The 25,856-nt window shown below is 41.7% G+C and overlaps 1 protein-coding gene across 7 annotated transcripts in view; it reads right to left on the bottom strand.

Annotated features, from left to right (window-relative positions):
* The window catches only part of ppm1ab (protein phosphatase, Mg2+/Mn2+ dependent, 1Ab), a 32,073-nt gene extending 13,734 nt beyond the window's left edge, over positions 1–18,339 (bottom strand). For 3 of the 7 annotated variants that reach the window (XM_048249752.1, XM_048249746.1, XM_048249749.1), the window contains exons 1-4: positions 17,904–18,339; positions 15,853–16,795; positions 15,276–15,393; positions 10,010–10,121 (exon numbers count right to left, since the gene is read on the bottom strand). In XM_048249752.1, the coding sequence (XP_048105709.1) occupies positions 10,010–10,121; positions 15,276–15,393; positions 15,853–16,776 (1,154 nt within the window). In that variant the 5' untranslated portion in view covers positions 16,777–16,795; positions 17,904–18,339. Of the gene's footprint in view, positions 1–1,834; positions 7,334–7,882; positions 7,941–10,009; positions 10,122–15,275; positions 15,394–15,852; positions 16,796–17,903 lie in introns of those variants that run through there. The other 4 variants (XM_048249748.1, XM_048249750.1, XM_048249747.1 and 1 more) reach the window with 4 other exon arrangements.
* Positions 18,340–25,856: the final 7,517 nt, after the last annotated feature.

Raw genomic sequence — 25,856 nt, 5'->3', positions numbered from 1 at the left:
CAAGACATGCAGTATGTTAGCAATCCATTTATTTAGTGCCGCGTTTTTTCTAAACTAGAAACTCATTTTCAAATTCAGAGGCAACAGGGGAAAAAAAGAAATGAGAAAAGGGCTCGAAAGAAAATGAAGTGGGGAAGGAAACAAAACGAGAGGAAAAAAAGCAACAATTAACACATCAAGGAATGCAATTTGTTCAGCTGACTCCAGACAAATGGTCATTGCTGGGGCACTGACAGAAAAGACGTGAGGAAAAGGGAGAAAGACATTTTTTTTCTCTCTTTGGAATTAAGTACATAATACAAAATATACAATTACCAAGCCATTGTGTAAAATTCAACAACAGACAATCCTAAAGAAGCAGGAGGAGAAAGGCAGGCTTAGGTTACTGTTGCGTCACACAACGTACATACTGGGAGCAGGGGAGTACATTATATCTCCTTTATTCATCTGCAATGTGCACACATGAATACTAACATGAGCAGTCTTTTTTTAATGTGGTTTAATTTTACATTATCATATCACAGATATAATCATCATCATCATCAAAAAGGCAAACAAAACAAAAACAACAAAAGAAAATACAGAGACAAAAAAATCTCTCAATTGAAGTGTGCACGTGTTGCTCTATAGCTAAGCTGTAGCTTATGACATAGGTACAGTCGACATAGAAATGACCAACTTGATGAGTCAGATCACGTTTCCAAAGTTTGAATCGTGTGACTAGTCTCAAAGCAAGCTGGGGTAGAGTTCAGTTCATAAGGCAAAATGGTGAGCTTATCAGTGAATTAAAAGGTTTACTGGGCAGCTCAACAGTGGAGCTTGTCTGTTTTTTTTTGTTTTTTTGCCCATCTCGGTTGCTATTTTGCTTATTTTGTTTATTTGTTGTTGCTGTTTTCTTTTTGTTGCTGCTAGCAAATATCTGCCACTGCCGTAATTTCTTTAATTCACGTTCAACCGCCAAAGTAGAGCACAAAGAAGACCATTAAAACAGTCCAAATGTCTCAGCTGTTGTTCTTGTTCCCCCCCCTACCCTCTTCGCTATTCATCAGCACAATTGGCTTGCTGTTGACTTGATCATATTCTGGGTAGGGCAGAACAAATTGTGGTTTGGCTTGGCCTTTGCAAATTTAACCTGCTGTGGCATGGCCCCAAAAAATTTAGGGAAATGAGGGGAGGAAATTAAAGTCAACAGCATAGTACCGGGCCAGAAAACAGCAAACAGCAATTGGGCTGTTTCAATGAATACTCCCTTACAGTATGAGACACTAAGAAGAATATCTCATTTTATTTTTCATCTCGTTAACTCTGTTAAAAAGATTGTGTCTATACATATCTTTGTTTTCTGTTTTCATTATTACTGTTTCAGTGGCAGATTTAATAGATGTTACCCTGTTGCTGAATAATATTTTCCTCTGAGTATTCTTTTTAAAGATCACTTTTTTTATGTGTGTACAAAATTTTGTTTTGAATACCCCAGAAAACCCAACATTGGCTACCAATCAGTGCAAATACAATTTGATTCAAAAACTCTCAATAGTGGTTAATCTTCCAAATAAGTCAAGTATTTAGCCTGAATATATTACTCTTTTAAAATCCTAATAAAATCCCATTTTTAATTTCCTTGATAGACAAAAATAAGGGGACATCTGTTAGCACATACAATGTAGGGAACAGATGGTCGAGAAGAAAAAGGCTACTCTAAGGAACCATATCTACCCTCTAAAGGAAAAAAAAGATTGTACAGCTACCTATAAAGACTCTTTAGGTAGCCATGGTTCACTCTTTAGTTGTTCTACTTCTCAAATTGAATAAATAGAATATTGATGTTATTAGGGAACATATATCAAAACATTCTCTATTTAGCACAGTTCATACACCCATGCTTATATCCACAACCCTTAATTCCAAAGCCACACAGATTTAACAATTCGTTTAAAATAGGGATACAGAGAGACAGTGACATACTAAGACTGGGAAAAAAACAGGACTTGGGAGAAAGGTAGGGATGAGAGAGAGAGAGAGAGAGAGAGAGAGAGACAGAGAGAGAGAAACTGCCTCAGATCAACACAAAAGACATGTCAACAAGTTCCACATCATTCCCAGTCGGGCAGCAAGAGGAGACGCACTAAGTGCTTGTGATAAACGCTCGTGAGGTACTGCGGTTCGGCTGTATAGCTGGATCAGCACATGTAATAAAAATTAGTCTTCGGGAGAGGGAAGAAAATCAACCATTGGAAGAGGATATCTTTTGTGAGCCTCCATTTAGCTAAAAGGGACGACTCAAAATGATGCCATCCAACACAACAGCAAGGCCCTGGGTAACAACCAGCAAACAACGGGACCATTATAAGCTGTTTCTACTGCAGGCAACATACAATGGAACAGCAAATTTTTTGAGGAGCTTGATAATGGCAAAACCTGGTTAAACTAAAAGTCCTCCCATTCGGTAGAGGCAAGTCATCTTAAGAGCAACTGGCCTCACTGCATGTGCTAAAATTGACATTAGCCTGACATTACAACACAAAGTACACAGAGAGAACAGAGCCTTGCAAAAACAGACGGAACTATCATATCTGAATAGCTTTTAAGGTGGGGCACCTGGGGGCAACTTTTTTTTTAACAATGTTGCTGGGCAACCACATAGCCAGTTCCAGATGGTCTGATTGGATAATGGCTTCTGCTGATTAATAAAAAAATGTTGCACAATATCAATGGGAACGTGCCCGAACAACAATAATCAGGAACACCGCCCTGCAACATTGCTCAAAAAGCTGCCAAGTGTATCATCAGCTGGAGTTCATGGAGCTCAATGCACGCAAGATTATACAATCTAATGTCAGAGATTAGCCAAAAAAGTCAGGGTTCTTCATTTCCAGAAGTTACGCAGTCATGACCATGTGCAGCTTCTGTAACTAAAAAATAAAAATCACTACGTAGTGATGGTGCTATTGGACTTAAGAGCAACCAAACTCGTAGGGCTGTGTGTGGTCCTTTCACTTCCTTCCAAAATAAATCTGAAGACTTGCTCAAGGCTTCATATAGCTGAATCAAATGAATTGCCTATAAGTCAGTAACACAGAACTTAGAAATTTGAAGTTTCAAACACAATACTATAATTAATAATTTTACAATATAATTATATTTACTATTCATTTATAGTTCAGAGGGGAGGTTGCATATATGATCTCACAAAGCTCTCCATCCATCCCTCAGCTTGGGGGGAGGATGACAATGGCACTCAGCATCTGTGAGAGCAAGGCCACTTGCTCATTTTTTTTCCATACACACAAGAACGCAGGAAGAGATTTCCACTGGGTTCCCTGGCGAAGCTTACTAAGAAGGTTAGGCTACATCATCAAGCGTTAGCACCATTATATGGGCATGTGAAGAGGTACTGAACTCCTAAAAGGACTTGTATGTAAAAATATATGACACAATTATGCTTGTATAGGCATCTGGCCGTATGCAGAGAGCTGGTGAAAAGAAAACCAGTTTCCATGTTTGTTGTCATGTGGCCTTGACAACATCATTTAGTCAACATGCATTACTGCTAACGGTTTCCAAAGGAAAAGGAAAAGGAATACATACATACAAGGCAAAGCCACAGTGAGCTTGGGGCTAGTTAACAGGTCTACAGTAGTTTGTGACGTGTGCTATTGCGTTATAAATTTGGTGACAACTAATAACGGTGAGCCTCCCACGAAGTACTTGACTGGCAGAAAAAGAAAAAACTGTAAAATATAATACAAACTATAAAATATAATAATAGGTGAACTTCACCATGCTCTTGCTAACACAAAACTGTGGAACTCCCCGAGCACCCCTTCACTGTGTTTTCTGAATCACAGGGAACTAGGAGGAAGGTAGACTTTTGAGTCCTCGTTAATTGGCAAAGGAAGGTCAAGGAGAGATCACCAAATTATTATTTTTTCCTAACCAATATTCAACTCTTCGAAAAATTCATAAAGAGTGGATGGGGTGAGTAGCATCATCTCAAAAGAAGAACCAAAAATATCACTTAACATTCACACTTATTAACACACACATTAAAGCTGAAAAAATAATACTCCGCTCGTAAGGGAACAGAAACACGCATTCCAGGCAATCCACTGAGACCCTTGGTAAAAAATAATCAAGCTTGTGAACTTTCCTACCTCCGCATCTCTGTGCATAAACAGCTTCAATACGAGGGCTGCAACAATTAATAGAGTAATCAATTAGTTGTCAACTTTTAAATTATTTGGAATCGTATATCAAATTTTTATATAGATCAAACAACTAATCGGTTAAGATAATCGGTCGAGAAAATAATCAACAGATTAATCAACTATGAAAATAGGTTGCAGCCCTATATTCAACGCAAAAACACCTCCTTTTCATCTTTCATGGTCGCACCTCTACATTTCTGACAAAGTCCAGCTCTGCCTAAGTGTATGCACCAATCACCATTTAAAACTACCGGAGCCTTGTTTGAAATATGAAAGAGCGGTGCGAGGACATTGAAATAGATTAAAGGAAAAGACTAAATCAACTCCCTCCACATATGGTCTTTATTTGATTTCCACACTGTTTATGCAACTCCGTTCAGATGGCTTCAGCCTGTTTGCTAAATTAATATGAAATTTCAACACACACACAACTCTGAAACTAATTTTGGTGACGGCGATTAACCTACATGCAAAATTTGCAAGTTTGCAAGGCAGGTAATCATTGGATACTTGGAAATGGCAAAGGAGGATAGGCCAAGACAAGTCAATTTCCTTAAATATTGGAAAAAAATGACACGCTGACATTACTGTAAGTAATTTCATTAGTTACGGTTGCAACTCATGAATTCTGCATTAGCCAAACCTCTATTTTTCACCTGAGGTGACAGCTGAGGTGACACCCAGTTTGTCAAAAAAAATAAAAATAAGTAAAAGGATCTTGATCCTACCCGATCAACATAACATCATGAAATATAGGGCATTTCGGGCGTACATTGGCAATGTTTGAAACTTAATTTTCCCTATTGTAAGTCAGTTTAGCACCAAAATGAGTCAGAAGCTGTTGTTTTAAGGTAAAAGAACTGCACTGTGTTGCCTTAAATGAGGCTGCTCTAAATCAGTATCTTCTCAGCATTTATCCATGTTACGGCCATGGTAAGATTTGTCAGAAAGCCAATGTGCAAAGCACACGTAGAGCATCAGGAGCCTGTGCTCTGGGGGTGTACTGATGCACCAGACCGATTGGGAATTACACTCTCTACACACACCCACTATTGCTGCATGGGCCTCTGAAACTGGACTCTAGGTTTGAAGACTACTGTGGACAGGTAATGAAGGACAGTAAGTAGTATGATAAGGTACATTTCATTATATGAAGACAAAAGGTGGATCTAAGCAATGGCTGACATGAAGGACATTCCACTCTGCTTCTGTCCTGAACACCTGAACTGCCCCTTTATGAGCCAACAACAACAACTTGCCATAAACAAAGAAAATGGAAGGAGACAGAGTAAGAGTTAGTGTTTTTTTTTTTTTTTTTTTTTTCTCTCACTTTTCTCTTTAACAAAGGACAATTCGCTTCATGTCTAGCAGGCTGGCAGGCTTCATTCACAAGCAAAGCATAAAATAAAAATAGTAAAATAACAGGAAAGAGAGAAGGGGAATAAAGGAGTGTGAAGACGGCCTTGACAATACATACTTTTTGCACTCCTATACTGTAAGGGTGAGGAGACAATCACAGGCCTGCAGTGGCAAAGTCATCCCTGCTGGCAATCACACAATAATGGCGCCCTTGCCATTTGAGAGGGAGCACATATATCCAGATCCCACTTTTTTTTTCTCTCTCGTTGCGATCGGCCAACGCAGGCATCGTCACCTGATTGCACTCTCACATTCACACTAGCTCAAGGATAGTGGTTCACTCAGACACACACAAGCGGACACAAACACGCACACACACAAACACACACACTCTCTTTAAAAAAAAAAAAAGCATACACAATCCAACTGAAAAAATGGATGGGGGGGGGCAGAGAAGAACCTGCATTGGGGAGATCAGAGGGGCGTAAAAGCCAGTGTAAGGAAAAAGGGGAGACAGTCAGATAGAAATAGAAAACACAACAATACAAATATTTTACCTTTTTTTTTTTACATCACAATTGTGATTTTTTTCCCGTGGTTGACCCACAAAAGTACCGCATCTCAACATAACCTCAAAGAGCAAAGACTTGGGAATTCTCCTATTATATATCTTGAGTGATTTCCTCTTTTGTTTGTTATCTGTTTGTTTGTTTGCTTGGTTGCTTGTTTACACTTCATCACTAACTTTGTTAAATAGAGGCTTCTTATTTTGCCAGTCAGAAGGACTACTGCACTTCACAGAGACTTTTTTTTAATTTATAAATGAACACATAAATCTATCCCTCATATACACACTCCCACCAAAACGCATACAAATGCATCGCAAGACACATCCATTCAAACAGATCCAAACAAACCCACAACCACCCTAGTGTAACCCACCCCCATGTACTTCACAACTAGTGTTTCTAAGGTGCAAGGACGAAGAACCCAAACCAAATCAAACCATAAAAAAAAAAAAATTATATATTAATAAAAAATATGCCCACCACAAATAGAAGCAAGTGAGACAACCGAGGACATGGATCAGTGCGGAGCTTCCAAGGTGGACTGTTGCTGTGCAATGCTGAGGGTTAGGGTTGATGGGCTGGTTCTCAGTGAGGGGAAGTGGTTGCTTGTGCTTGTTGCTGGAATTGTTCCTCTTCTTCCTCCTTTTTCTCATTCACCCCTTCCACACATCCATCGTATTCCCTTCTTTTATACCAGAGAGAGCTGTCCAGGCAGTGGATAGAGGATGGATGGTGTGTGTGTGTGTATGTAGGGGTGGGTGGGTGGGGGTGGGGTTGGTTGTGGCTGTGGTTGGTCTCGAATTACAAGGTGGCATTTGTGAGATAACAGTGCTTAAGGGATAGGGAGGCTGTGTTACCACATGTCATCTGTTGATGCCGAGTCCTTTAGAGAGAAAAAGATGAGGATAAAGAGAGAGAGAGAGAGAGAGAGAGAGAAAGGGAGAGAGAGAAAAACAAGATAGGAGAAAAGCAGAGAAACGTTGATAATATAAAAACAATAAAAGAGGGGGAGTGAAAGATAGAAACTGGTGTATAGTGAGAAAGTGTACGTAGAGAGGTAGGGACGTAGAGAAAGAGAGGGAGGAACAGAGAAACAAAGGAGGGAGAGACAGTGGAAGAGTAAAGGGAGGATTTCCCTCTTCAGACCTTCTACAGTCTGGAGGTCCCAAACGCTCTGCCCTCTTTGGTAGCCCCACACTGAAAAAAGGGGTGTTGAGATACAACATGTAAAAGACCAAGGAGCGGCTTCTTATGAATGCTCAAGACCACTCACTTACTACTACCAGCACCTGACTAACTTTATTAGTGAAACTGTGAACACGTAGAAATAACCCTAGAAAAACGACACACCCAAGAACTAGCCTTGAGTTCGGAAACATTCACTCATTCACTACCTAGTCTACTATAGAGTGAACAACAACATGGTGGCTATTCACTACATAGTAACTGAGTGAATGTTCTGAATGTTCTGTAGGGCTCATTGTGGGACAGAGGAGACTAGTAATTCTCAGGTCACCTGAATGTCCCGTATTAAACAAAGGCTAAATACTTAAGCATTTTTCCACACGAGCCTCACACTTTTGAGCTGACTCATGCAATGTTGTAATGAGGGCTGGGCGGGGGGTGGGGTGGGGGGGACTTTAGAGAATGAAGGTGGATTTTTTTTTTTTTTTTTTTTCAGCCCTATTGCCCTTCCTCTCTCTCCCCCTGCCGATGTCAACAATGTGCCAAGGAGGTTGTACTCACTGTGTCGTCGCCTTTATGGGGATTGAGTCTGTTGTACACGGCCTCCACCACACTACGCCTGGGGTAAGACAACACACACACACACACACACACACACACACACACACACACACACACACACACACACACACACACACACACACAAACACACACACACACACACACACACACACACACACACGAGGTGTTTGAATGCCAGGCAGACACTAACCCTGAAAGGCTACTCTCTCTGTCTGTCTGTCTTTCTCTGTCTCTCTCTCTCTCTCTCTCTCTCTCTCACACACACACACACACACACACACACACACACACACACACACACACACACACACACACACACACACACACACACACAGCAATGGCCGAGACGCTAAGTGAAGTGTTGGGAGAGATGGGAACTTTTTTTTATTTTTTTCTTTCCTTTTTTTAAAAAAAAAAAAAGAAACGCCTGTCTGGGTATTGAACTGTGATGAGCAATTTACCCTCTCCGGCTGGTTTCCAAGCAACCTGCACGCCAGGGCGCAGGAGCGTTCTACCTTGTTTGAAAACAAACACACGCAGGCGATTATCCCAATCATTTATTCAATGGGGTCCCCAATTATGTACTTGCCATTGCTCTTGCTTTTTTCCCCCTCCCTGTTCTCCTCTCACGAAAGGCTCTCAAGAATTTCATTTTCAAAAGGACACAAAAACCAGGAAAAAACAGGAAAGGAAGAGCAAGAAGCAATGGCCTTCACATGCAGGGGGAGTCCAAAGGTTGCCTCCTCACCCATCCTCTATTCTCCACCAAGAAGTCATATGAGAAACCAGAGGACGTATTCAGGACGACACGCAAATTAAAAATGTGGCATGAAGCATCGTGATGTTATCACGATATCATCGAGGCCACGAAGTCTCTGGTGCTTCCTGGTCCCTTCCAAACCAGGGTGCTGCCCCCCTCCGCCTTCCTAAAATAATCCAGGAGATCTGCGACGGAAGCTATCGTTGTGACATATTTCGAGCGTGTCGACAAAAGCTCCTTGTGAAAAAGCAGGCGGCGGGCACACAGGACAGTAAGCTACGGCAGGGTGTGAACAGTAACCACCCCTCTTCCCCCGCACGCACGCACGCACGCACACCTCGGCCAGTACTACGCATGCTCCTCCAGGAAGCGACTAGGTGTGGGCAGAGGGGAGGTGGCGCACATACGGTAACCACTGCGGCTGCAGCGACGGCACCACGATTTCATTTTCCCTGCGCCCATTTAATATTTAATTACATATGATGAATAATTTAACAGCAGAGGAAAAGAGACAGTAGGGTGTGTGTGTGTGTGTGTGTGTGTGTGTGTGTGTGCGAAAAGGTACCGATTTAGAAACAGGAATGGATCGGGCCATGTTGCTGACAAACATAATCTTTAGAGGGAAAAAATAAAAAAGAAACAGACACGCACACAAACAAAATTAAAAAAACACCACACGGGAATTCACCTGGAAAAACGGCACAGATAAGCTATGGGATCAGATAGAGAGATTAACGACGCAGGCACAGGGTTTGGGTTTCAGGGTTTCAGCGCCGCGTCCAGGTTCTGTTGGTTTAAAACATGTGTGAGCGGACTGAGTGAGCAAGAGAGTGGGAGCGAGCGAGCGAGGGCCTAGAGATCCATGAGCTGCGATTTATGAGTGACGGCGGGGCTAGAGGAACACGCTGAGTACTCTAATGAGCCAGCAAGCCAGACTGGGCAACGCTCTCTCTCTCTCTCTCTGTGTGTGCCACAGAGACGTTAATTACAGAAGCACGCAGTGAAACACAGCTGCAACCTGCCAAATGCTGTGAAGAGGACATTAAAAGCCTAAAAATGGGCAATGGATGTTAAAACGCTTTAATGTAAAAATGTTGTTAGTTATATAAAAAATATGTTCCATTTATATGCTGGAGTATACAAAGAAGTGTTTACATCCGTACTTCAGTGCTTTAGAACTTGGTTAGGACTACTGTTTTAATTAATTAAAATGGGTATGGGGGGTCATAAGTCATACATCAACCTGTGTACTTTGGGGTGGTTTAACTAGTTATGCATGACTGTAACTATATGTATGTAAACATGGTATGTAATGTGTCCGTGTGTGCGAGGTGGGTCACACTCACTTGCTGGCCAGCTCTCCCCCAGGTGGGAGGTTGGGGATGCTCTCCGTCGCTAACGTATGCATCACATGGACTAAGTCCGGGGCCCCCTCGTCACCCTGCTTCTTAATGATCTCTGGGGAATCACAAGGACTTCTGAGTAAGTGGGGTTTGTATTGCACAAGCATCGTTATTGAATTAAGTGTATAGTTAAACTAAATATAAACATTTAATAAAATGTATATGTATTATATGCATAACAAACATAAAAGTGAGAGAGTGCAAAATGAGAAAAAAAAAGGAACTAACTAATGACTAAGAACCAAAAAAAGATCAGGAAAGTTGGCTAGTCTCATTACATGGTTGTCCTTTTTGGCTCATGAAGTTAGCCTCTCTTACTCACAGTCCTTTCCTTAAGCTAATACCTCTTCTCTTCTCTATTTGTTCAAATCTTCGTCTTCACATCACAGTGGTGAGACTGGCAAATTATGTGAGTATGGCAAATCATGATATTGGTTTTATTTTGCGTTAATATTCATGTAAATGTGAAACGAAGGGTATAGTATACACTCCTGATTAGCATTAGCAACTAGCCAAGCTGCTGCTTGATGCAAACCGGACATTTCAAATCAGGAAGTACAAAAACAGCCCCAAAATGCTCAGGAGGTTCAAGTAAATAACTTTATTTGAATACATCATTTCTTTAATGACAACTAATGAATGTCAACATCACAGTTTGTCACTACAGTTTTCTAATACTTGGGTGCTTGCTAATATACAAATAAAATGTTTCTAAATCAAAAACAAATTAAGTACTTGGTGCCTAACCCTGATTCAGTTTATTAGTCTTCTAGGAAAACAGCTTTAGTAAAATCTCTTTTGAAAACGAGCTCTAGAAAGAGAGTTGCCTTCCGAGAGGTTACAACTAATAGACATGCCACAGCCCGTTGGGGAAAGAGAAAGTGTGAAATAAAGAAAAGTAAAGATCAATTTTATACATAGCACAAATCTCCATGCTACCCATTCTGAAACTAGCAAATAAGATACAGAGGGAGCAAAATCTCTTTTTTTGTGGGAAGATGAAGAATGTTTTTTTCCTTTCTTTTTTTAATTCCCCACATTAACTGTTGAGAACAGCAAATATATGCAGAAATGTACGATGTGTAATAGATTATATAAATATTATTTCAGTAGCTCCTGAATAGTGCAAAATTTGATGTTTTACTGTAATATACGAGAACAAGGCATAACATTTCAGCTGACACAGTAATCACAGAAACAAATGTAGTGTAACATACAGACTATCCCTCCGAAATGGAATGTGAGGATCTTTTTTTTTGGTAAACTATGTTTAAAAAAATGAAAAAGAAAGAAAGAAACAATCAGGAAATATATCATTCACACTAACATAACGGCTTAAGTGTCTGTTGCTGCAGCTGTTGCTGTTTGTATGTCAGTATCGACCCGAGACAGAGACTTCAATGTGCCTCTTCAATGAGATGTGGTGACTGCTTGGACGTTGAGTCGCAGCACCAACAAAAAAAGTCTGCTTTTCTGCAGGGGCTGATCAACTCCTTTCAATAGCACCACCACAGTAAAAGTGCAAAAATACAATCCCCCATCCAGAGGACACATGAACAGATTCAATCAAAATTCTCAGCAGACAAACAAAATTCCATTAGTTTTTTTTTAGTCAAGTGACACTCTGCTACTCAAAGGTCAGTGTACCCTCTTAGAGTCCTACTTGTTTTAAAAAAAAAAAAACATAAACAAAAACAGCTTAAGCTTTAGCATGGCCCACGTGGATGGGCAAGGCCACTCGAGCTTGTTAGCTGGAGCTCTCAGAAAGTCAGCCTGCTTGAATTTAGATCTGATTCCTTTCATCCTTCAAAGCCAGGCAGAGCACTGTCTGTTGGACAAATCACCACCACCGTAACGGTAAGGCTCTGGGCTATACTTCAGTTACTGGCACAGAAAGAAAACTCAAAACATTTGGCTACAAATTGTTTAATTTCTTCACAAAGATGGGACATTTTTATCGTGCAGACCAGCACGTCCATGCTCAAAGCACACACACACACACACACACACACACACACACACACACACACACACACACGCACACACGCACACACACGCACACACTTTGGCTATCCAAAACAAGTCGATTCACTTTCCATTACTCAGATTTGGCTTGAGTCAGGTGGAATAAAATGACGCTGCCTTGAAAGTCTCCACCAGTATAGGACAGTCCCTACATTGTCCTTGCCCCTGCCAAAGAGCCATGTTTGTACAAGAAACAGAGCCCAGTGCTACACAGACAGGGCTATGGTTTATCTTTGCCTCCAATGTTGACAGTTCTCAGCTGTTTTCAGGTACTTCAGCTCGCAGAACTGCAGAGACAAACCAAATTGTGGGTTTTATGGACTTACGAATGAGAGCTACCATATGAGAACACCAAGGGTTTTAGTGTCTAGGCTTCCAGTTAGAGCACCTTATTATTCAATTTGTACTTCAAGACAGCTTCCTGTAAGGGAAGAGGTAAACAATTGGATTGGTCCCGACAAGCACCAAGACAGAAAAGAGTGATAGAGAGTGCCTGTGAGAGAAGAAAATAGAGAGAGAGAGAGAGAGAGAGAGAGAGGGTGAGAGAGTGCTGGCTCAAACACAGGGACAGAAAAGAATATGAGAGAGAGAGAGAGAGAGAGAGAGAGAGAGAGAGAGAGAGAGAGAGAGAATGAGTCAGTGGGAGAGGGAGGGAGAGAGAGAGCGCACTATGGCTCTGCGTTGGGAACAGATTCCATATAAAGACAGGCACCACGATAAGATGCGAGACTGGTGGTGGGAGAGCCCCATGAGTAATCATGCCTCTCCCCTCTGTCTGGTGCGCAGGGAAAATGGCTGCCGGTGGCACACTGACCAGCAGCCTCTACAGAACCAGGCAACAGGAGGGGAGGTATGGGTTAATAATAATGGACTTGGCTCTCCTGAGTGAGAGGACAGCAGAAACCCAACCTCATACACTCGGGCCTATGACTGCGTCAACTTTGAGACGCCGGGCCCTATTTTAAATTCTGAGCAAAGTACAATGTCTTACTAAAGCTTGCTTAATACGTGTTATAATAACGTAAAATCTATTTGCAATTTGCAATGAGGGCATCTTAAGCACAAACAGTGGTGGGTCAGCTAATGGCTGTCTGACACCACACAATGCCGTTAGTTCGTGCTCAAGAACTTTGCTCGCAGACAGACTTTGCACTTTGCCCAGCATTTACATAAAGGGAACACCATTAAGGCAGGACATCAAAAGTTGTAGCTGACTGCTGACAACACACACACACACGCACACACACGCCATTTGTGATGGCTAAAGGAGTTACCATGTACAACACAACCACTGTAATGTGGGAAAGGGGAAAAAACGACATGGTCACTGTTGTGGCTACCAGTGACCATCATTTTGAGAGGTGTTTTGTGTGATGGAGGGTTAGCTCATGTGAAAGACAATTTTGCAAAAGAAACCCTAATGCTACTGACTGACTGGGTCCCTCTCATAGTGTGGTAACATCTCCCAAATTCCTCCCATATTACTGTCCTCACGTTCAACCCTGAAAAGAACAGCCATAACTTAAGACAAGCCATGATGAAAAAAGACAAATGTTGGTTTGAGGCAAAGAAGCAGTAAACATCTCCCTTATGCTAATAGCATCATTACAAATGTCTTATACAATCTTTCAAATACTGCGTTTAACTTCGAGACATTAAAAAACACTGAAATCTCCAGACATTAGATGACGTTAGTAAACAGTTCAAAAACAATTCGCTGCAAACTTCTACGTCTTAACAGGACGGGGTTGGGGAGGAGGGAGACGAGAAATAAACTCCAATAATAAAAAAAGGTACTTTTTTTTATTTTTTTTAAGAAAACTGGATAAAATGGTTTCACGTCACATCTTCTCACAGGAATGTGACGTGCTGGTCAGAAAGACATGCTGTGGGGTAGAAGGCATGCATGGGGGGATATCATCTTAAGGATGATTTTATTCCGAACCCCTTTCCAAAGTATTACTACTAAAAAATGAACCCTGGAGTAGCACAGGTGCTGTCAAATCTACCACAGCCAACTGAGTTTAGAAGGGTTAAAATAGAGAGGGGACGCATCAAGAACAGGTAAGGCAATTGTGTTTCGCATTACAACTAGGCCTACTCTTTTAGAGGCATGCAGAATTCGACTAACTTCAAGGCAATCAGGTGTCACCGTGACTACAGGTGTGAAGAGATCCAGAAAAAAAAAAAAAAAAACACCCCACCACAACTAGGCCATTTCTCACACTGTTAGCATACGGTGACTACATCAGTCTACATCACTGATGGTGACTTTACTACAACAAATTAGTGAGAAAACTAACGGCTGTAGGCTCAAATCAGTGGCAAACACCAAAGAACAACAAGAGCACATGCTTTCACAAAGTGGAAGTGACGCCCTAAGGCAAAGACTCTATACTAACAGTAACGGAACACACAAACAACCAACGAAAAACACTTCACTGACTAAATGATGACAGATTTGGTCTTTTTTTTTCTTTTCCTACAAATTTGTTAACTCTACTTCTATTAGCAGCTTCCATTAAAGTGTGTAGGAGAAGGCGGTGAGTATGTATGTGTGTGTGTGTGTGTGTGTGTGTGTGTGTGTGTGCCCGGGGTCCTAAGCCACTCCTTTTGTGAACATTCCTTTGACGTGATTGCACTACCTCTGTCGTAGCTAAAAAGGGTATTTTTCCACACCACAGTGTTTGTGTGGGGGTCGACAAATACCGGAAGAAAAAACAAAACAAAAAACATGCACCCATCAAATGTGGGATGCAAGTGTGTGAGGATCATTTGGTTTAGCTTTAGCCTAAAATGCAAGACTTGCATTTACTTTTGTGTGCTAAAAATTCAGACATATATTCAGGCTTATTCGTCACTGTAAAAAGACAGAAGGTTTCCAACTTGACGTGAACTTTGCATTCTCTTCAATGTGCCTGGCTACACAGGCAAAGACACGCTACATTGAGTGTATAAAACGTGTGTGGGTCAAACACATCAATAGCAAGACTTTAGCAGGCAAATTTTTTAAGTGGGGTGGAGAGTCCTGAAGCTAACCTGTCTATCTTTGCAGAGGGGCCAAACGCCACCACACAACAAGGTCACGAGACTAATCAAGAATGCACTCACTCTCTCTAATGTGTCTCTCTTTTGCGCTCTCTGCAAATGCAAAGTTATTTATTAGCCTTTTTAGAAGCTCCACCTTCTACTCTGCTCTGCAGGTACTTATCCAGTTCTGCCTCTCTCTTCACAGCTTCAGGGGAGATCTTGGGGGCCCCGGGGAAGCAAACCAGTACCACGCTCATGTTGTCCCGGCTTCCCTGTGGTCAAGGTAAAAAAGATGACAGCAGAGAATTAATGAGGATCCAATCCGACCTGTAAAAAGCCTAGCTGTAAAATAGCCTAAGAAAACATTACACTTGCCATACTAATGCTTGGGATCAAGCTGGAATATAAATTATGAGTAGCATAATAGTTTTTAATAAGTAGCATTACCGTGATTCACTTTTACAATATGTCAAAAAGGATTCTATTAAAACACAAGTAATAGGTAATATTTCAGAAAACATAAAATCGCCAACATTTCCAACTTAATTGACAGAGAGAAAGAGCCAATACTTATGATACATTTCTGGCTCTCCATCTAGAATTGATATGTACAAGCAAGTACATATCATTCCAACCTTTAACCTGCAGACAACCACACAAATACTATACATATAACCCACAGACAAGCCACAATCTCTCTGGTCAAACAGCGCTTATCTTTGTGAACTTACCTTGTACAAACAGGTGTCGACAATCTCGTTGCACACACTCTCCAGGTCTTCGGTCACCTCAAGGCGGGAGCGCACAAAGTCGCATAACTCCTCATTGCCCATGACATCCCAGATGCCGTCGCAGGCCAGCACGACAAACTCGTCCTCGGCATCGGAGCGCTCGATCTCGTAGACCTCAGGCTCGGGTGACACCAATTGCTCAGTGGGGCCCTTGCCATGCACGCATTTGTAGTCGAAGTCGCCAAGGGCGCGCGAAACGGCCAACGAGCCGTTGACCCTCTGGATCATGACGGAGCCGCCAGCATTCTGGATGCGTTCCTTCTCCGCTGGGTTGCTGGGCTTGTGGTCCTGCGTGAAGAAGTGCACACGGCCGCCGCGGCTCAGCAAGGCTCGCGAGTCGCCGCAATTGATGAAGTAGATGTGGCGCGGCGAGATCATCACGCCCACGGCCGTGGAGCCACTGCGGTCGGCGCCGTGCTTGCGCTCCGACAGCGCCCGCATGTGCTCGTCGATCTGCAGGAAGCCTGTGCGGATGCCCTTCTTCACGCTCTCCACCGACGGCTCTGTGAACTCTGAACACTCCTCTCCCACACAGCCTCGTCCTCCTCCACCACCACCACCACTAAGACCGACACTGACACTCCCACTCCCACTCCAGCCTATGCCTCGAAAGTCTGGGTTGCTGGTGATGTGATCCAGCAGGTGTTCGCAGCAGTAGCGTGCCACCTGGGAGCCTGCGTGTCCATCATACACAGCGAAGAAGGACCAGGGAGCCAAGCCGTTGGGCAGGCCGATCACTGCCGTGTGCGCATCCTCCATCTCCACCCTCCAGCCCTGCATGCTGCTCAGTGCATAGCGGAGGCCGTTGCCCTCACCATGTGAATTGTGCTTCTCCATCTTTGGCTTGTCCAGAAAAGCCCCCATGTTCTTGTTCTGTTTCTTTCTGAAGACAAACAAACAAACAAACAAAAAACATCAGAACGATATTAAAATCACTTTGAATTATGCTTAGAATTTAACAGCTAAGAAGCTTAATGCTTTCATTCAGAATGGACATCAATCAATGACTTAGTAAGAAACATAGGTGATAAAAAATAACACAACATAATTGCCTTACTATCACAAATCCTAATGGATCCAGCTGACTTTATAGAATGCCACAAAAAATAAGTTTTTCAACAGGGTTAATCAATCAATAAACGTAAACAGGGAGGGAGATTGATGGTCAGCAGCAGTTGTCTACTTTAACATGATGACATCATGACATTTTAGCTAGCGTTAACTGTTAAAACTAACAAATCAATCAATCATTACAGATGTCTGCCCCTGCCCCTTTTAAACACGTTGACAAGTTAAGTCAATATAGACCTCAATTTCAAGTTTAACAACACGGAAAGAGCTGTATTCGTTGCTTGGCTACAAGTGCGTTCAGTACACTAACCTTAGCTGCCATTGGCTAGCCCGCTGGCTAAAAGTGACATTCGAGTTAATAACATGAACGAGCAATGTGAATAAGCCACTATGACAGTCACTTAGCTAACTTGATAAACTGGTGCCGTTGCAATGTAACAACATTAGTAGAATGTCTGCTGATATTAACCGATTTGTTATGGATGTAGGAGCTAGCTAGCAAGCGAGTTTTGGTAGTCGTAAATGCTAGTCAGCTAGCGATAGCTAATTAGAGAGCAAAGACCATAGCCTATGGCAAAAACTCATATTTGAGTGAAGGCTGATGGACAGCTAACAAATGAATGGCTAAGCTGTTCACAATTAAGAAAAGTTAAATATCTGAAGTACTATCGCCACTGCAATTGTGCATATAGTGCTAATAAGGCTCATTATTGGGGATTTATCGACATGCGTTGTATGCCTTGCGACTTCACTAGACGGCCTGTTTTTCTCCCTTGTGCCCTCCCTTTGGCTGCAACTGGGTGGTTGGTTATGCAACTAGCATGCTAGCTATCTACCTAGCTAACTGTCAGAGAGCTACAAAGAGAACAGAGAGTTCCATCATTGACATTCAAGAAAATTGAGACAATTTCGTCACTTACCGTTATCCGTATGCTACGATTTGCTGTGTGAAACCATGCAGAAAAAGAAGAGGGGTGTAGCTAGCAGCACAGTGGCTAGCAAACTATCCTTAGCTGAATGGTTGCTAGCTAGCTTACTGCTGGGAATGGAACACCGAGGGAAAAGAGGGATCAGAGCGATTGTAATGAAGGGGAGAGACCGCCTTCAACCGGCTACATTCAGATGGAAAAAACATGGTATCTACATGGGCCAGTCAAAGATATATTATTCTTTGAAAGCTTTATGCGAAGTATTAGAGAACCATACTCTACTCTACGTACATATATTTCCCAATGAAGCATATCAGTTGGGTGCCCAATTTGTCCTGCATTACCTACCTAAACACAAGCTATCACTCTTCTTTCGAAACCCGGATGTAGGTAGGCCTGCATACAGCAGGTTGCGTGCTTCTGAGAATTACATCATCACATACTGCACAGAAATAGCATCAGTTTTGGAGACAGAAATGCAGTGGGTGTCAACGAAAACAGTAGGGCTCAGCGGCCGAATTACGTGCCTTATCATTTCTCCTTCACATTAATCATTAATTTATACGGAGTTCTTTTACAGCCTGTAAATCGTTGGGTTATCTTGTCAGCATATATATATACACACACACACACATCTGACTTGTTTTCAGATCTTGCATTATTTATTGTAGGCCTACTTTAGTCCACAGTAGACTGCTGCCTAATTCAACGTCTTTGTTGGCCTGATCAAATTGTCAGGTAGCCTAGCCTATAGCTTAAATGTAGGTTGGCATACGAATGTTTTTTTTTTTATATATACATTTCACTTATAGGTCTGAAATGTGTTTGCCATTTGTTTGAGATACTACAGGTAGGCCTACTATAGGCTAGGCCTACATCACACTCACTGAATAGCAAAATTGACGTGATGGGATAGCAATTCACAGTGCCTGTGACATTGCCCTCTGCTCTCCCATTGCCATTAAAACCCATAAGTGGGGCTTGCTGATCTTCAGAAGCAGCCAAATATGCTAATTACTAGGGTAAATTATTTATCTTGAGCTGAGGGGTCAACATTAAAAGCTAAATTAAAGACAGGCAAGTCCACTGGGTGACTTGAGTGTCTGCTTCAGAAGGCTTTCTGCACTTAAGATATATGTTGCTCAAACACCAAGTGCATTAGGCTTACACCAGAGCAAGGGATGTTGTGGATTCTAATTTTTCATGATGATTCAGTGTCACTGAATGAGTGTTGCTGCTATCATGTACAAAAACACAGAAAGCCCTAAGGCTAAACCTGCTAGTCTCAAATGGCTTTACAAAAGCTTTCCTTTATGATGAAAAAAAAAGCGGAACAAAGGGAAGTCACATTTCAGTTTAACATTGTTGTTGATGCTAATATATATGGCGGTGGTAGTGTAGTGGTTAAGGAGCTGGGTTAGCATGCAGTAGCCTGGAAAGTTGGTTCAATTCCCAGCCTCCACCGCTGTGCCCTTGAGCAAGACAATTAACCCGGGGACAATGTAATCCCTTGTAATATAGTTGACATATGTAAGTCACTTTAGATAACGTTGTCTGCTAAAAGAATACGTGTAAATGTATCAAGAAGTTGCAGAAATACATGCATAACAGTCCAAAATGTTTCTCAATCTTAACATTTGAATCCTGCTGGCCTATCAAAACTTACTTAGCCTCAGGGAGCTAAAAAAACATCTCTGTATGAGAAGATTATGAGTGTTTTCAGTGCAACTAATCAGTTGTGTACAGGCTACACCTGCACTCACTTGCCATCTCACCACTCACATTTCGAGTCTTGATTACACATAAGCCTCTGAAAATATTCCCTTCTTCATCCAGGTATTGCAATCATGCGGCAATAAAGGAAAGCATTTCATCTGAGAGTCAGAAGTGAGAGTAGGTGAGAGACGTGCTTTTGTGTACTGTACAATCTCTATCTTATTCATAGAAGTAAAAAAAACTTTGTTAATAAAGAAACAACACATATGAAGCTAAGATTGCATTGTTCCTTGAGCAAAAGATCTATCTGTACAGATCTGTTTGTTCAAGTGCCTTGATATCACACTGATCCTATGTCTGAGTCAGGGTTGTCAAGGTATCAGATTTACAGGATTATGGTCAACATTATTACACACTTTTTGTGTGATGTCTCATTTTTTGGCTCAATTAATTATACTCAAAATATGAGTGAGTTAAAAAGCCTGTAACCTTATACAAAACAAAATCATACAAAATCATACAAAAAGATGACTTGTTTCTATATTTAATTTTATATCAGATTTATCGTCAAAATACCAGTGTGTGACTCCCTAATTTGTGTATGACCTTGTGAATGAAATTTGACCCTTCATTAAGCATATGCTTCATTTTAATACTGCACCGCTAGAACATTCTTATGTTTTCATTTATCTATCACGTGATGTGATGAGTCTCAACTGTCTACTGTAGTGCCAGTGCAATAGAGGCTTAGATGCATGCCCAACTGTGTGAGTCGTTCATACAGACAGGTGCTTCAGACACAGCCAGGGTTACATGCCTTTGCCTCGGGGTGATGCAAGACACTGAGAAGACTGACAGACCACAGTATTGACAGACAGCCCACAGACACCAAATCCCATGTGAGGGTTTGCAAGGAGGCTGGACCCAAGTGCCACAACAACAGTGCCCTCTTCCAGGACCTCCAGAGAGCCTATTTGGACACGGCCTGTCTGACACAATAACAATATCAACAACAATAGGATCTGTTGGGCTGGGTGAGTCACTATTCTCTGCACAACCATGTCAGCTGCTTCTTGACTCAGGGGTAACACAAACACGAGAGGCAATGTTTGACGCCAACTGCTTATTGGGGTTACAGCCTTGATGAACCCTGCATATAGTTTTTTTAGAGAGAGAAAGTGGTTTGAGTCTTTTTGAGGGCCCACTGGGTTAAGAAATAAAGTGTGCACGAGAGCAAAAGGGGATTTGTTGCTTTGGGAAGACACTCACGGAAGTTTCAATTATGTGTCTTTTGTAGCCTCCAGGGTTGGTGGTGCAAGGCTCTCGTTTGGATATCTTACTGGAACAGCGGCATCGCCGCATCGTGATGAGCAACGACAAGCAGTGCCAGGCCTCCCTCTCTCTCACTCTTTTTTTCTCTCTCTCCCTCTCTCTTGCCTCCTAGAGTCCAGTGAGGCAGAAGTTGATCTCACTAAGAGAGAGAGAGAGAGAGGGGGGGGGGGGCACAAGAGGAACTATCAGTCTTAGATTTGTTTAGGTTTGTTTGTTTGTTTGTTTCACAGGATCCGTAGCCTAATTCTTTTTATTTCAGGACTGATGGAAGAAGCCTCGGTGAAATGTGAGGGTTGATGTGGGGACATTTTTTTGGTCTTGTTTGTTTGTGAGGAGGATCCTCTCCTGTAGTTTCTTTCTCCCTGAAGCCATAGCCCAACATCTCACACTGTGCCAACACAGCAAAGAGAGCTCTACCCAGTTCAATGATGATGTGTACACTTTTTGAGTGAGGGCGTACTGCAAGTGCTGACAGAGCCGCATATTTTAGAAGGGGTTGCTGTCCTGAATTTGTTTTCTGAATCACAATGACTTATCCAAAAGCTACACCAAATTGGTATTACCAATTACCAATACACAACTGGCTAAAACAAGTTTGTTAATAATTGTTGTTCCCTCCCTTTTTGTTTATGGTGTGCAAGTCTGAAAAGTAATTGTGTCCAGTTTTGATGCACCTCTTATTGTCCCAGATTCCTAAGCTGCTTTGCGATCGGACATTTCTGCATTTAACTGATTGTTATTCAGTCCTGTAGTCACAACAGACTACAGCTCAACCCTCCCCATATATCAAATAATGCAGGTAATTGTCTGATGTATATAACATTGTAATAATGGTGTAATTACTATAGTTATACCTTATTTCTTTACATATTTACAGCCATATCTCACAGGAAGTAATAAACAATTGAATATGATTCCCAGCACACTGCAGAAAATCAGTGGAAAACCAATTTGAATATGTGGGAGGGAGGCACCATCCACCAACAGGTAAAAAGCTGTGAAATTTATCTGCCTCTGATTCCCTGGCATGTTCCCACGTCCTGGTTGGAATTTGATATGTAGGAATCATCTGAGCACATCTCCATACTTATACCATTAAAACAACACAAGAGCCCACACAGTCTAGCACAGCAAAATCACCTCCACCATGGCAAATGTCAAGAGGCGTTCGCAGTGATTACTCTGATTGCCTCTATATGTTTCCTTTACTCTTTGATTCATCTGTCAAGGACAATGGAATTTTCCCACTTGCTATTTTTCAGTCAATATCTATACATTACATATTTCAGTGCAACCAGTAAATACTGTAATCTGTTAAAATAATAGTTACACTTGCACGCATCTCTCTGTAATAAGCAAATTGAGCAAATCATTGTAGCATTTCTGTTCATTCGAACAAGTGGTAAAATGCCTTTAACCTGGCTCTGTACAGCAAATATTTATGATAAACAATTCAACAAAAAGTCATCCCCCTACCCACCAAACACACGCCAGAGTATAAAATCGACATTAGCATGTAATCAAATGCATTATTTCATCCCCACAACACAACAGCTACAGTAAATGCGCACTATTTTGTTCTGAATCTCAATTGCTCATTTCCACAGATGAACAGCAGCAGAAAAAACACCAATCATTTTAAAGTCTGCCGCAAATATAACACTGCTAACCCCTTTCCTAGATTAGAGGGGCGGGAGGGATTAGTTTACGGTATTCAATCTTTGCATGCCCCAACCTTTCTTTGTTATTTCTCTCATAAATTTGTGTCATCACACTCAAAACAACAAAGGGTCACATCTAAGCTCTTATTGTTGTCTTGCCCCAAGGATTGAATGTCTAAATGAGCATCACTGCCTGGTATACAGGATATTACCCATACAATGCTATCTGATAATTTTACTGCCTTATCCCCAAGTAATTTGTCAAAGTCCTTTCCGGTGGCCTTAATTCCAAAGAAGGATTACAAATCCAAAGACACTGTGGATTATCAATATTGACACTCGCCTCCGTAGAAATACACATATTTTTTTTTAAAAATAGCAGGCACAAATCCTCCCTGCTTATATTTCTTTTATTGTTCCATTTCTGCTGATTATAGGGATTTTCTCAGGCTAGTCTACACACGCCAGGTCTTAATCTCTCTCTCCTCTCTTTCTCTCCTTCCACTTAAGATGATGGTTCAGATGTTATGGTCTCAGTGTCTTGGTCTTGTTGGTGGAGTGTGGTGATTCTGTTTCACTATGTACTGAGTCGCCTGCCGTAATCTCATGCAGTTAAAGTCACCATTCCCAGGAGGGCGTTGTTCCATTTTGTCCTCAAAATGAGTTGTAATTGCTGTCATTCTTGACTATTCTCTTTGTGATTCTGCGAGGATGCCTTTAGAAGGGGTGGATTGAAAACAGCAGAAGGTAAAGGTCCATAAAATATATCCTTCAGCTAGATGAGACTGGAAAATAAGCCGTATCATTGGGGGATCCAGTGTAGTAACGTCATTGTCTGTGTCTCCTGGATCGCTCTGTGGAGACAATTTTCTGGACTGTGGCCTTGCTGGACTTAAGTTGGTAATCAGTAGTTGGAAATGTAACAGATCTCAAAAGGACAGCTATATGATGATTGATTATGTCAGTAGTTTTTAAACTAGGGGTCGGCAAAAATATTGGAGGGGTTGCGAAATGATTTGCAGTCTGGATTAAAGACATTTTTTAAAGGTTTTTAGTCACAGGCTGCCATTGACATAATGCCTTTGGTGTTGACATTGCCTACTTATGAGAGAAGACATTTTCTGCCTCTGCTTCCAATGCCCATCTCGCAACATTTCAAAACCAAATTCCACCAGTTAGAGTAAAGGGGGTTGCGAGACATGGCCTATGTTTTTTGGGGGGGTCGCCTGACAAAAAGTTTAAGAATTACTGCCTTATTGAAGTGACATGTTCTCATTTAACCTCGTGCTTTTGTATGCAAGCTGTTTCCCCTCTTTATGTTGGTTTGGCTGCACACAATCACAGATGTTTTCATAGTTTAGTTAGTTCACCTAACACATTCTGTGAGGTGAATTGACACTGATAGAATGCCGTGTTTTGCACGTTTCTCTGGCCGATCTCTTCCTATCCATCCATCCTTCCTTCACACATCCTCACTTTCTTCTTCCTTGTATCTGTTTTCCACTGTCAGCCAAATATACACATGACCTGTCACATTCCATTCTATTAACCAGATCATGATCCATTTACTCCCCCATCCACACAGACACACACACAGAGAGAGAGAGAGAGAGAGTTGACAGAAAGCGGAGAGACTAAGAGACAGAGGGTCTCTTTCTTGCCAATTAACTATTCATGCACTTTATGCAGATGCCACTTAGAGTAGCACAATACTGTAGCTTCATGACATACGCATGTACAGTCCCCCCAAACATGTGACAGCACCCGGGCAGGCAGACATGAATATATTTGCAGGCCTCTCCCCTTCTTGATTGGCCGTTGGTCCACGATGTTGGCCCTCAGAGGGTGCATAATCAGAGCTTTAAGCAAATCAGGGCCATCAGTCTCTGAAGGCCTGCGACTTCCATTGCTCATTTGCACTAATGTGCAGAAATGCATGTGCACTCAATCATTAAGCCTGGTTAGTGTGAGGGGGCTTTAATGCAAATCAAGTGTCTCTTGCTTGCCGTACACATTTTTAGTGTGTTTGTCCATGTGTGTGTATGTGTTTGCAGGGAGGGATGGGTGCATGTGTGTGTGTGATGTTTCTATTCACAAAATGTGCCCTTGTACATGCAGCTGTATCAGACCTCATCAGTTGTTCTTCTGATGGAGACACAGACCTTGTTTTTATCCATAACCTTGTGAATTGAGAGGACAGAATTACAAAAAAAATAAAAGTTTTGTTTGATGGAAGAATGTAGAGAATGGGATCTATCTTTACTTGACTTGAATGACAGTTTATTTTCATTCACCGCAAATATATTGCTAATCATTTAACAATCTCAACTTTTTAGAATTTAGTTTGGAATAAGACGACAAAGCAGAAGTATATCAGTGTATCATATGAGTGACAGAAGACACACTTTCTAGTTTGACAGGCAAATCTAGTTTCAAATCTTATCAATAAAAAGATGTTTTAAATATTGGATTTATATTTAAAACAGTGCATAGAATCGGAGGGGCTTTTCACAGTTCACATGACATGCACCTGGTTGTATTTGAATGGATGATCTCTTCCACAGTATGGGATATGATGTGACAAGGCCCCCTGCTGGATAAATAAGGTAATTGCCTAAAGTATGGCTGCCGGCTCCAAGGAACGTATACATATTGATGTTTGAAATCAGGTTTTTATGTTTCTTTTTAAAGATTAGATAAGGATATCAACATTCTATTAACAATGTTAATAAACGTTAGTCCTGTTGGCCACAAAAAAGTGATTCTCATTTGTCATTTGACATTTAGATTTATCATGCCTTTCTCTCCACACGATCTCTAGTTTAACAAATCTTCCAGATTGGAGTTTGATCAAAGTCATCAACAAGTCCTTAATGAAACAACACAAAAAGGAGAAAGGAACTATGTGGTGGAGGGCTGACACAGAGACCTTCCTCTTGTCAGGGCTTTGCCAGGTCACCACTGCTGATCCATTTGGAGCTCGTTCCAGATTACATCTCCATATGAGAGGCGGCAGATTAGCGTCCGCCCCCCAAGAGAGGTGTCCTAAAGCGGGATTATCCACTTGTTGGGCTCCCACTTGACCCGCCAGAATGTCCAGCAGCTGTGAGCGGTTTTAATGGGGATTTCATTTTTATGTTTTTTTTTCCATATTAAAGGCCAGCATCGTCATTAATGTGGAAAATCAGAGAGTGATAGGGCTGTGCAAAATCTGCAGACACTAACTATTTTTTAT

Source organism: Alosa alosa, chromosome 8 (assembly GCF_017589495.1).
Source record: "Alosa alosa isolate M-15738 ecotype Scorff River chromosome 8, AALO_Geno_1.1, whole genome shotgun sequence".
Taxonomy (NCBI): domain Eukaryota; kingdom Metazoa; phylum Chordata; class Actinopteri; order Clupeiformes; family Clupeidae; genus Alosa; species Alosa alosa.
The sequence above is the reverse complement of the archived record's forward strand: the minus strand, read 5'-3'. Positions and strand labels throughout refer to the sequence as shown.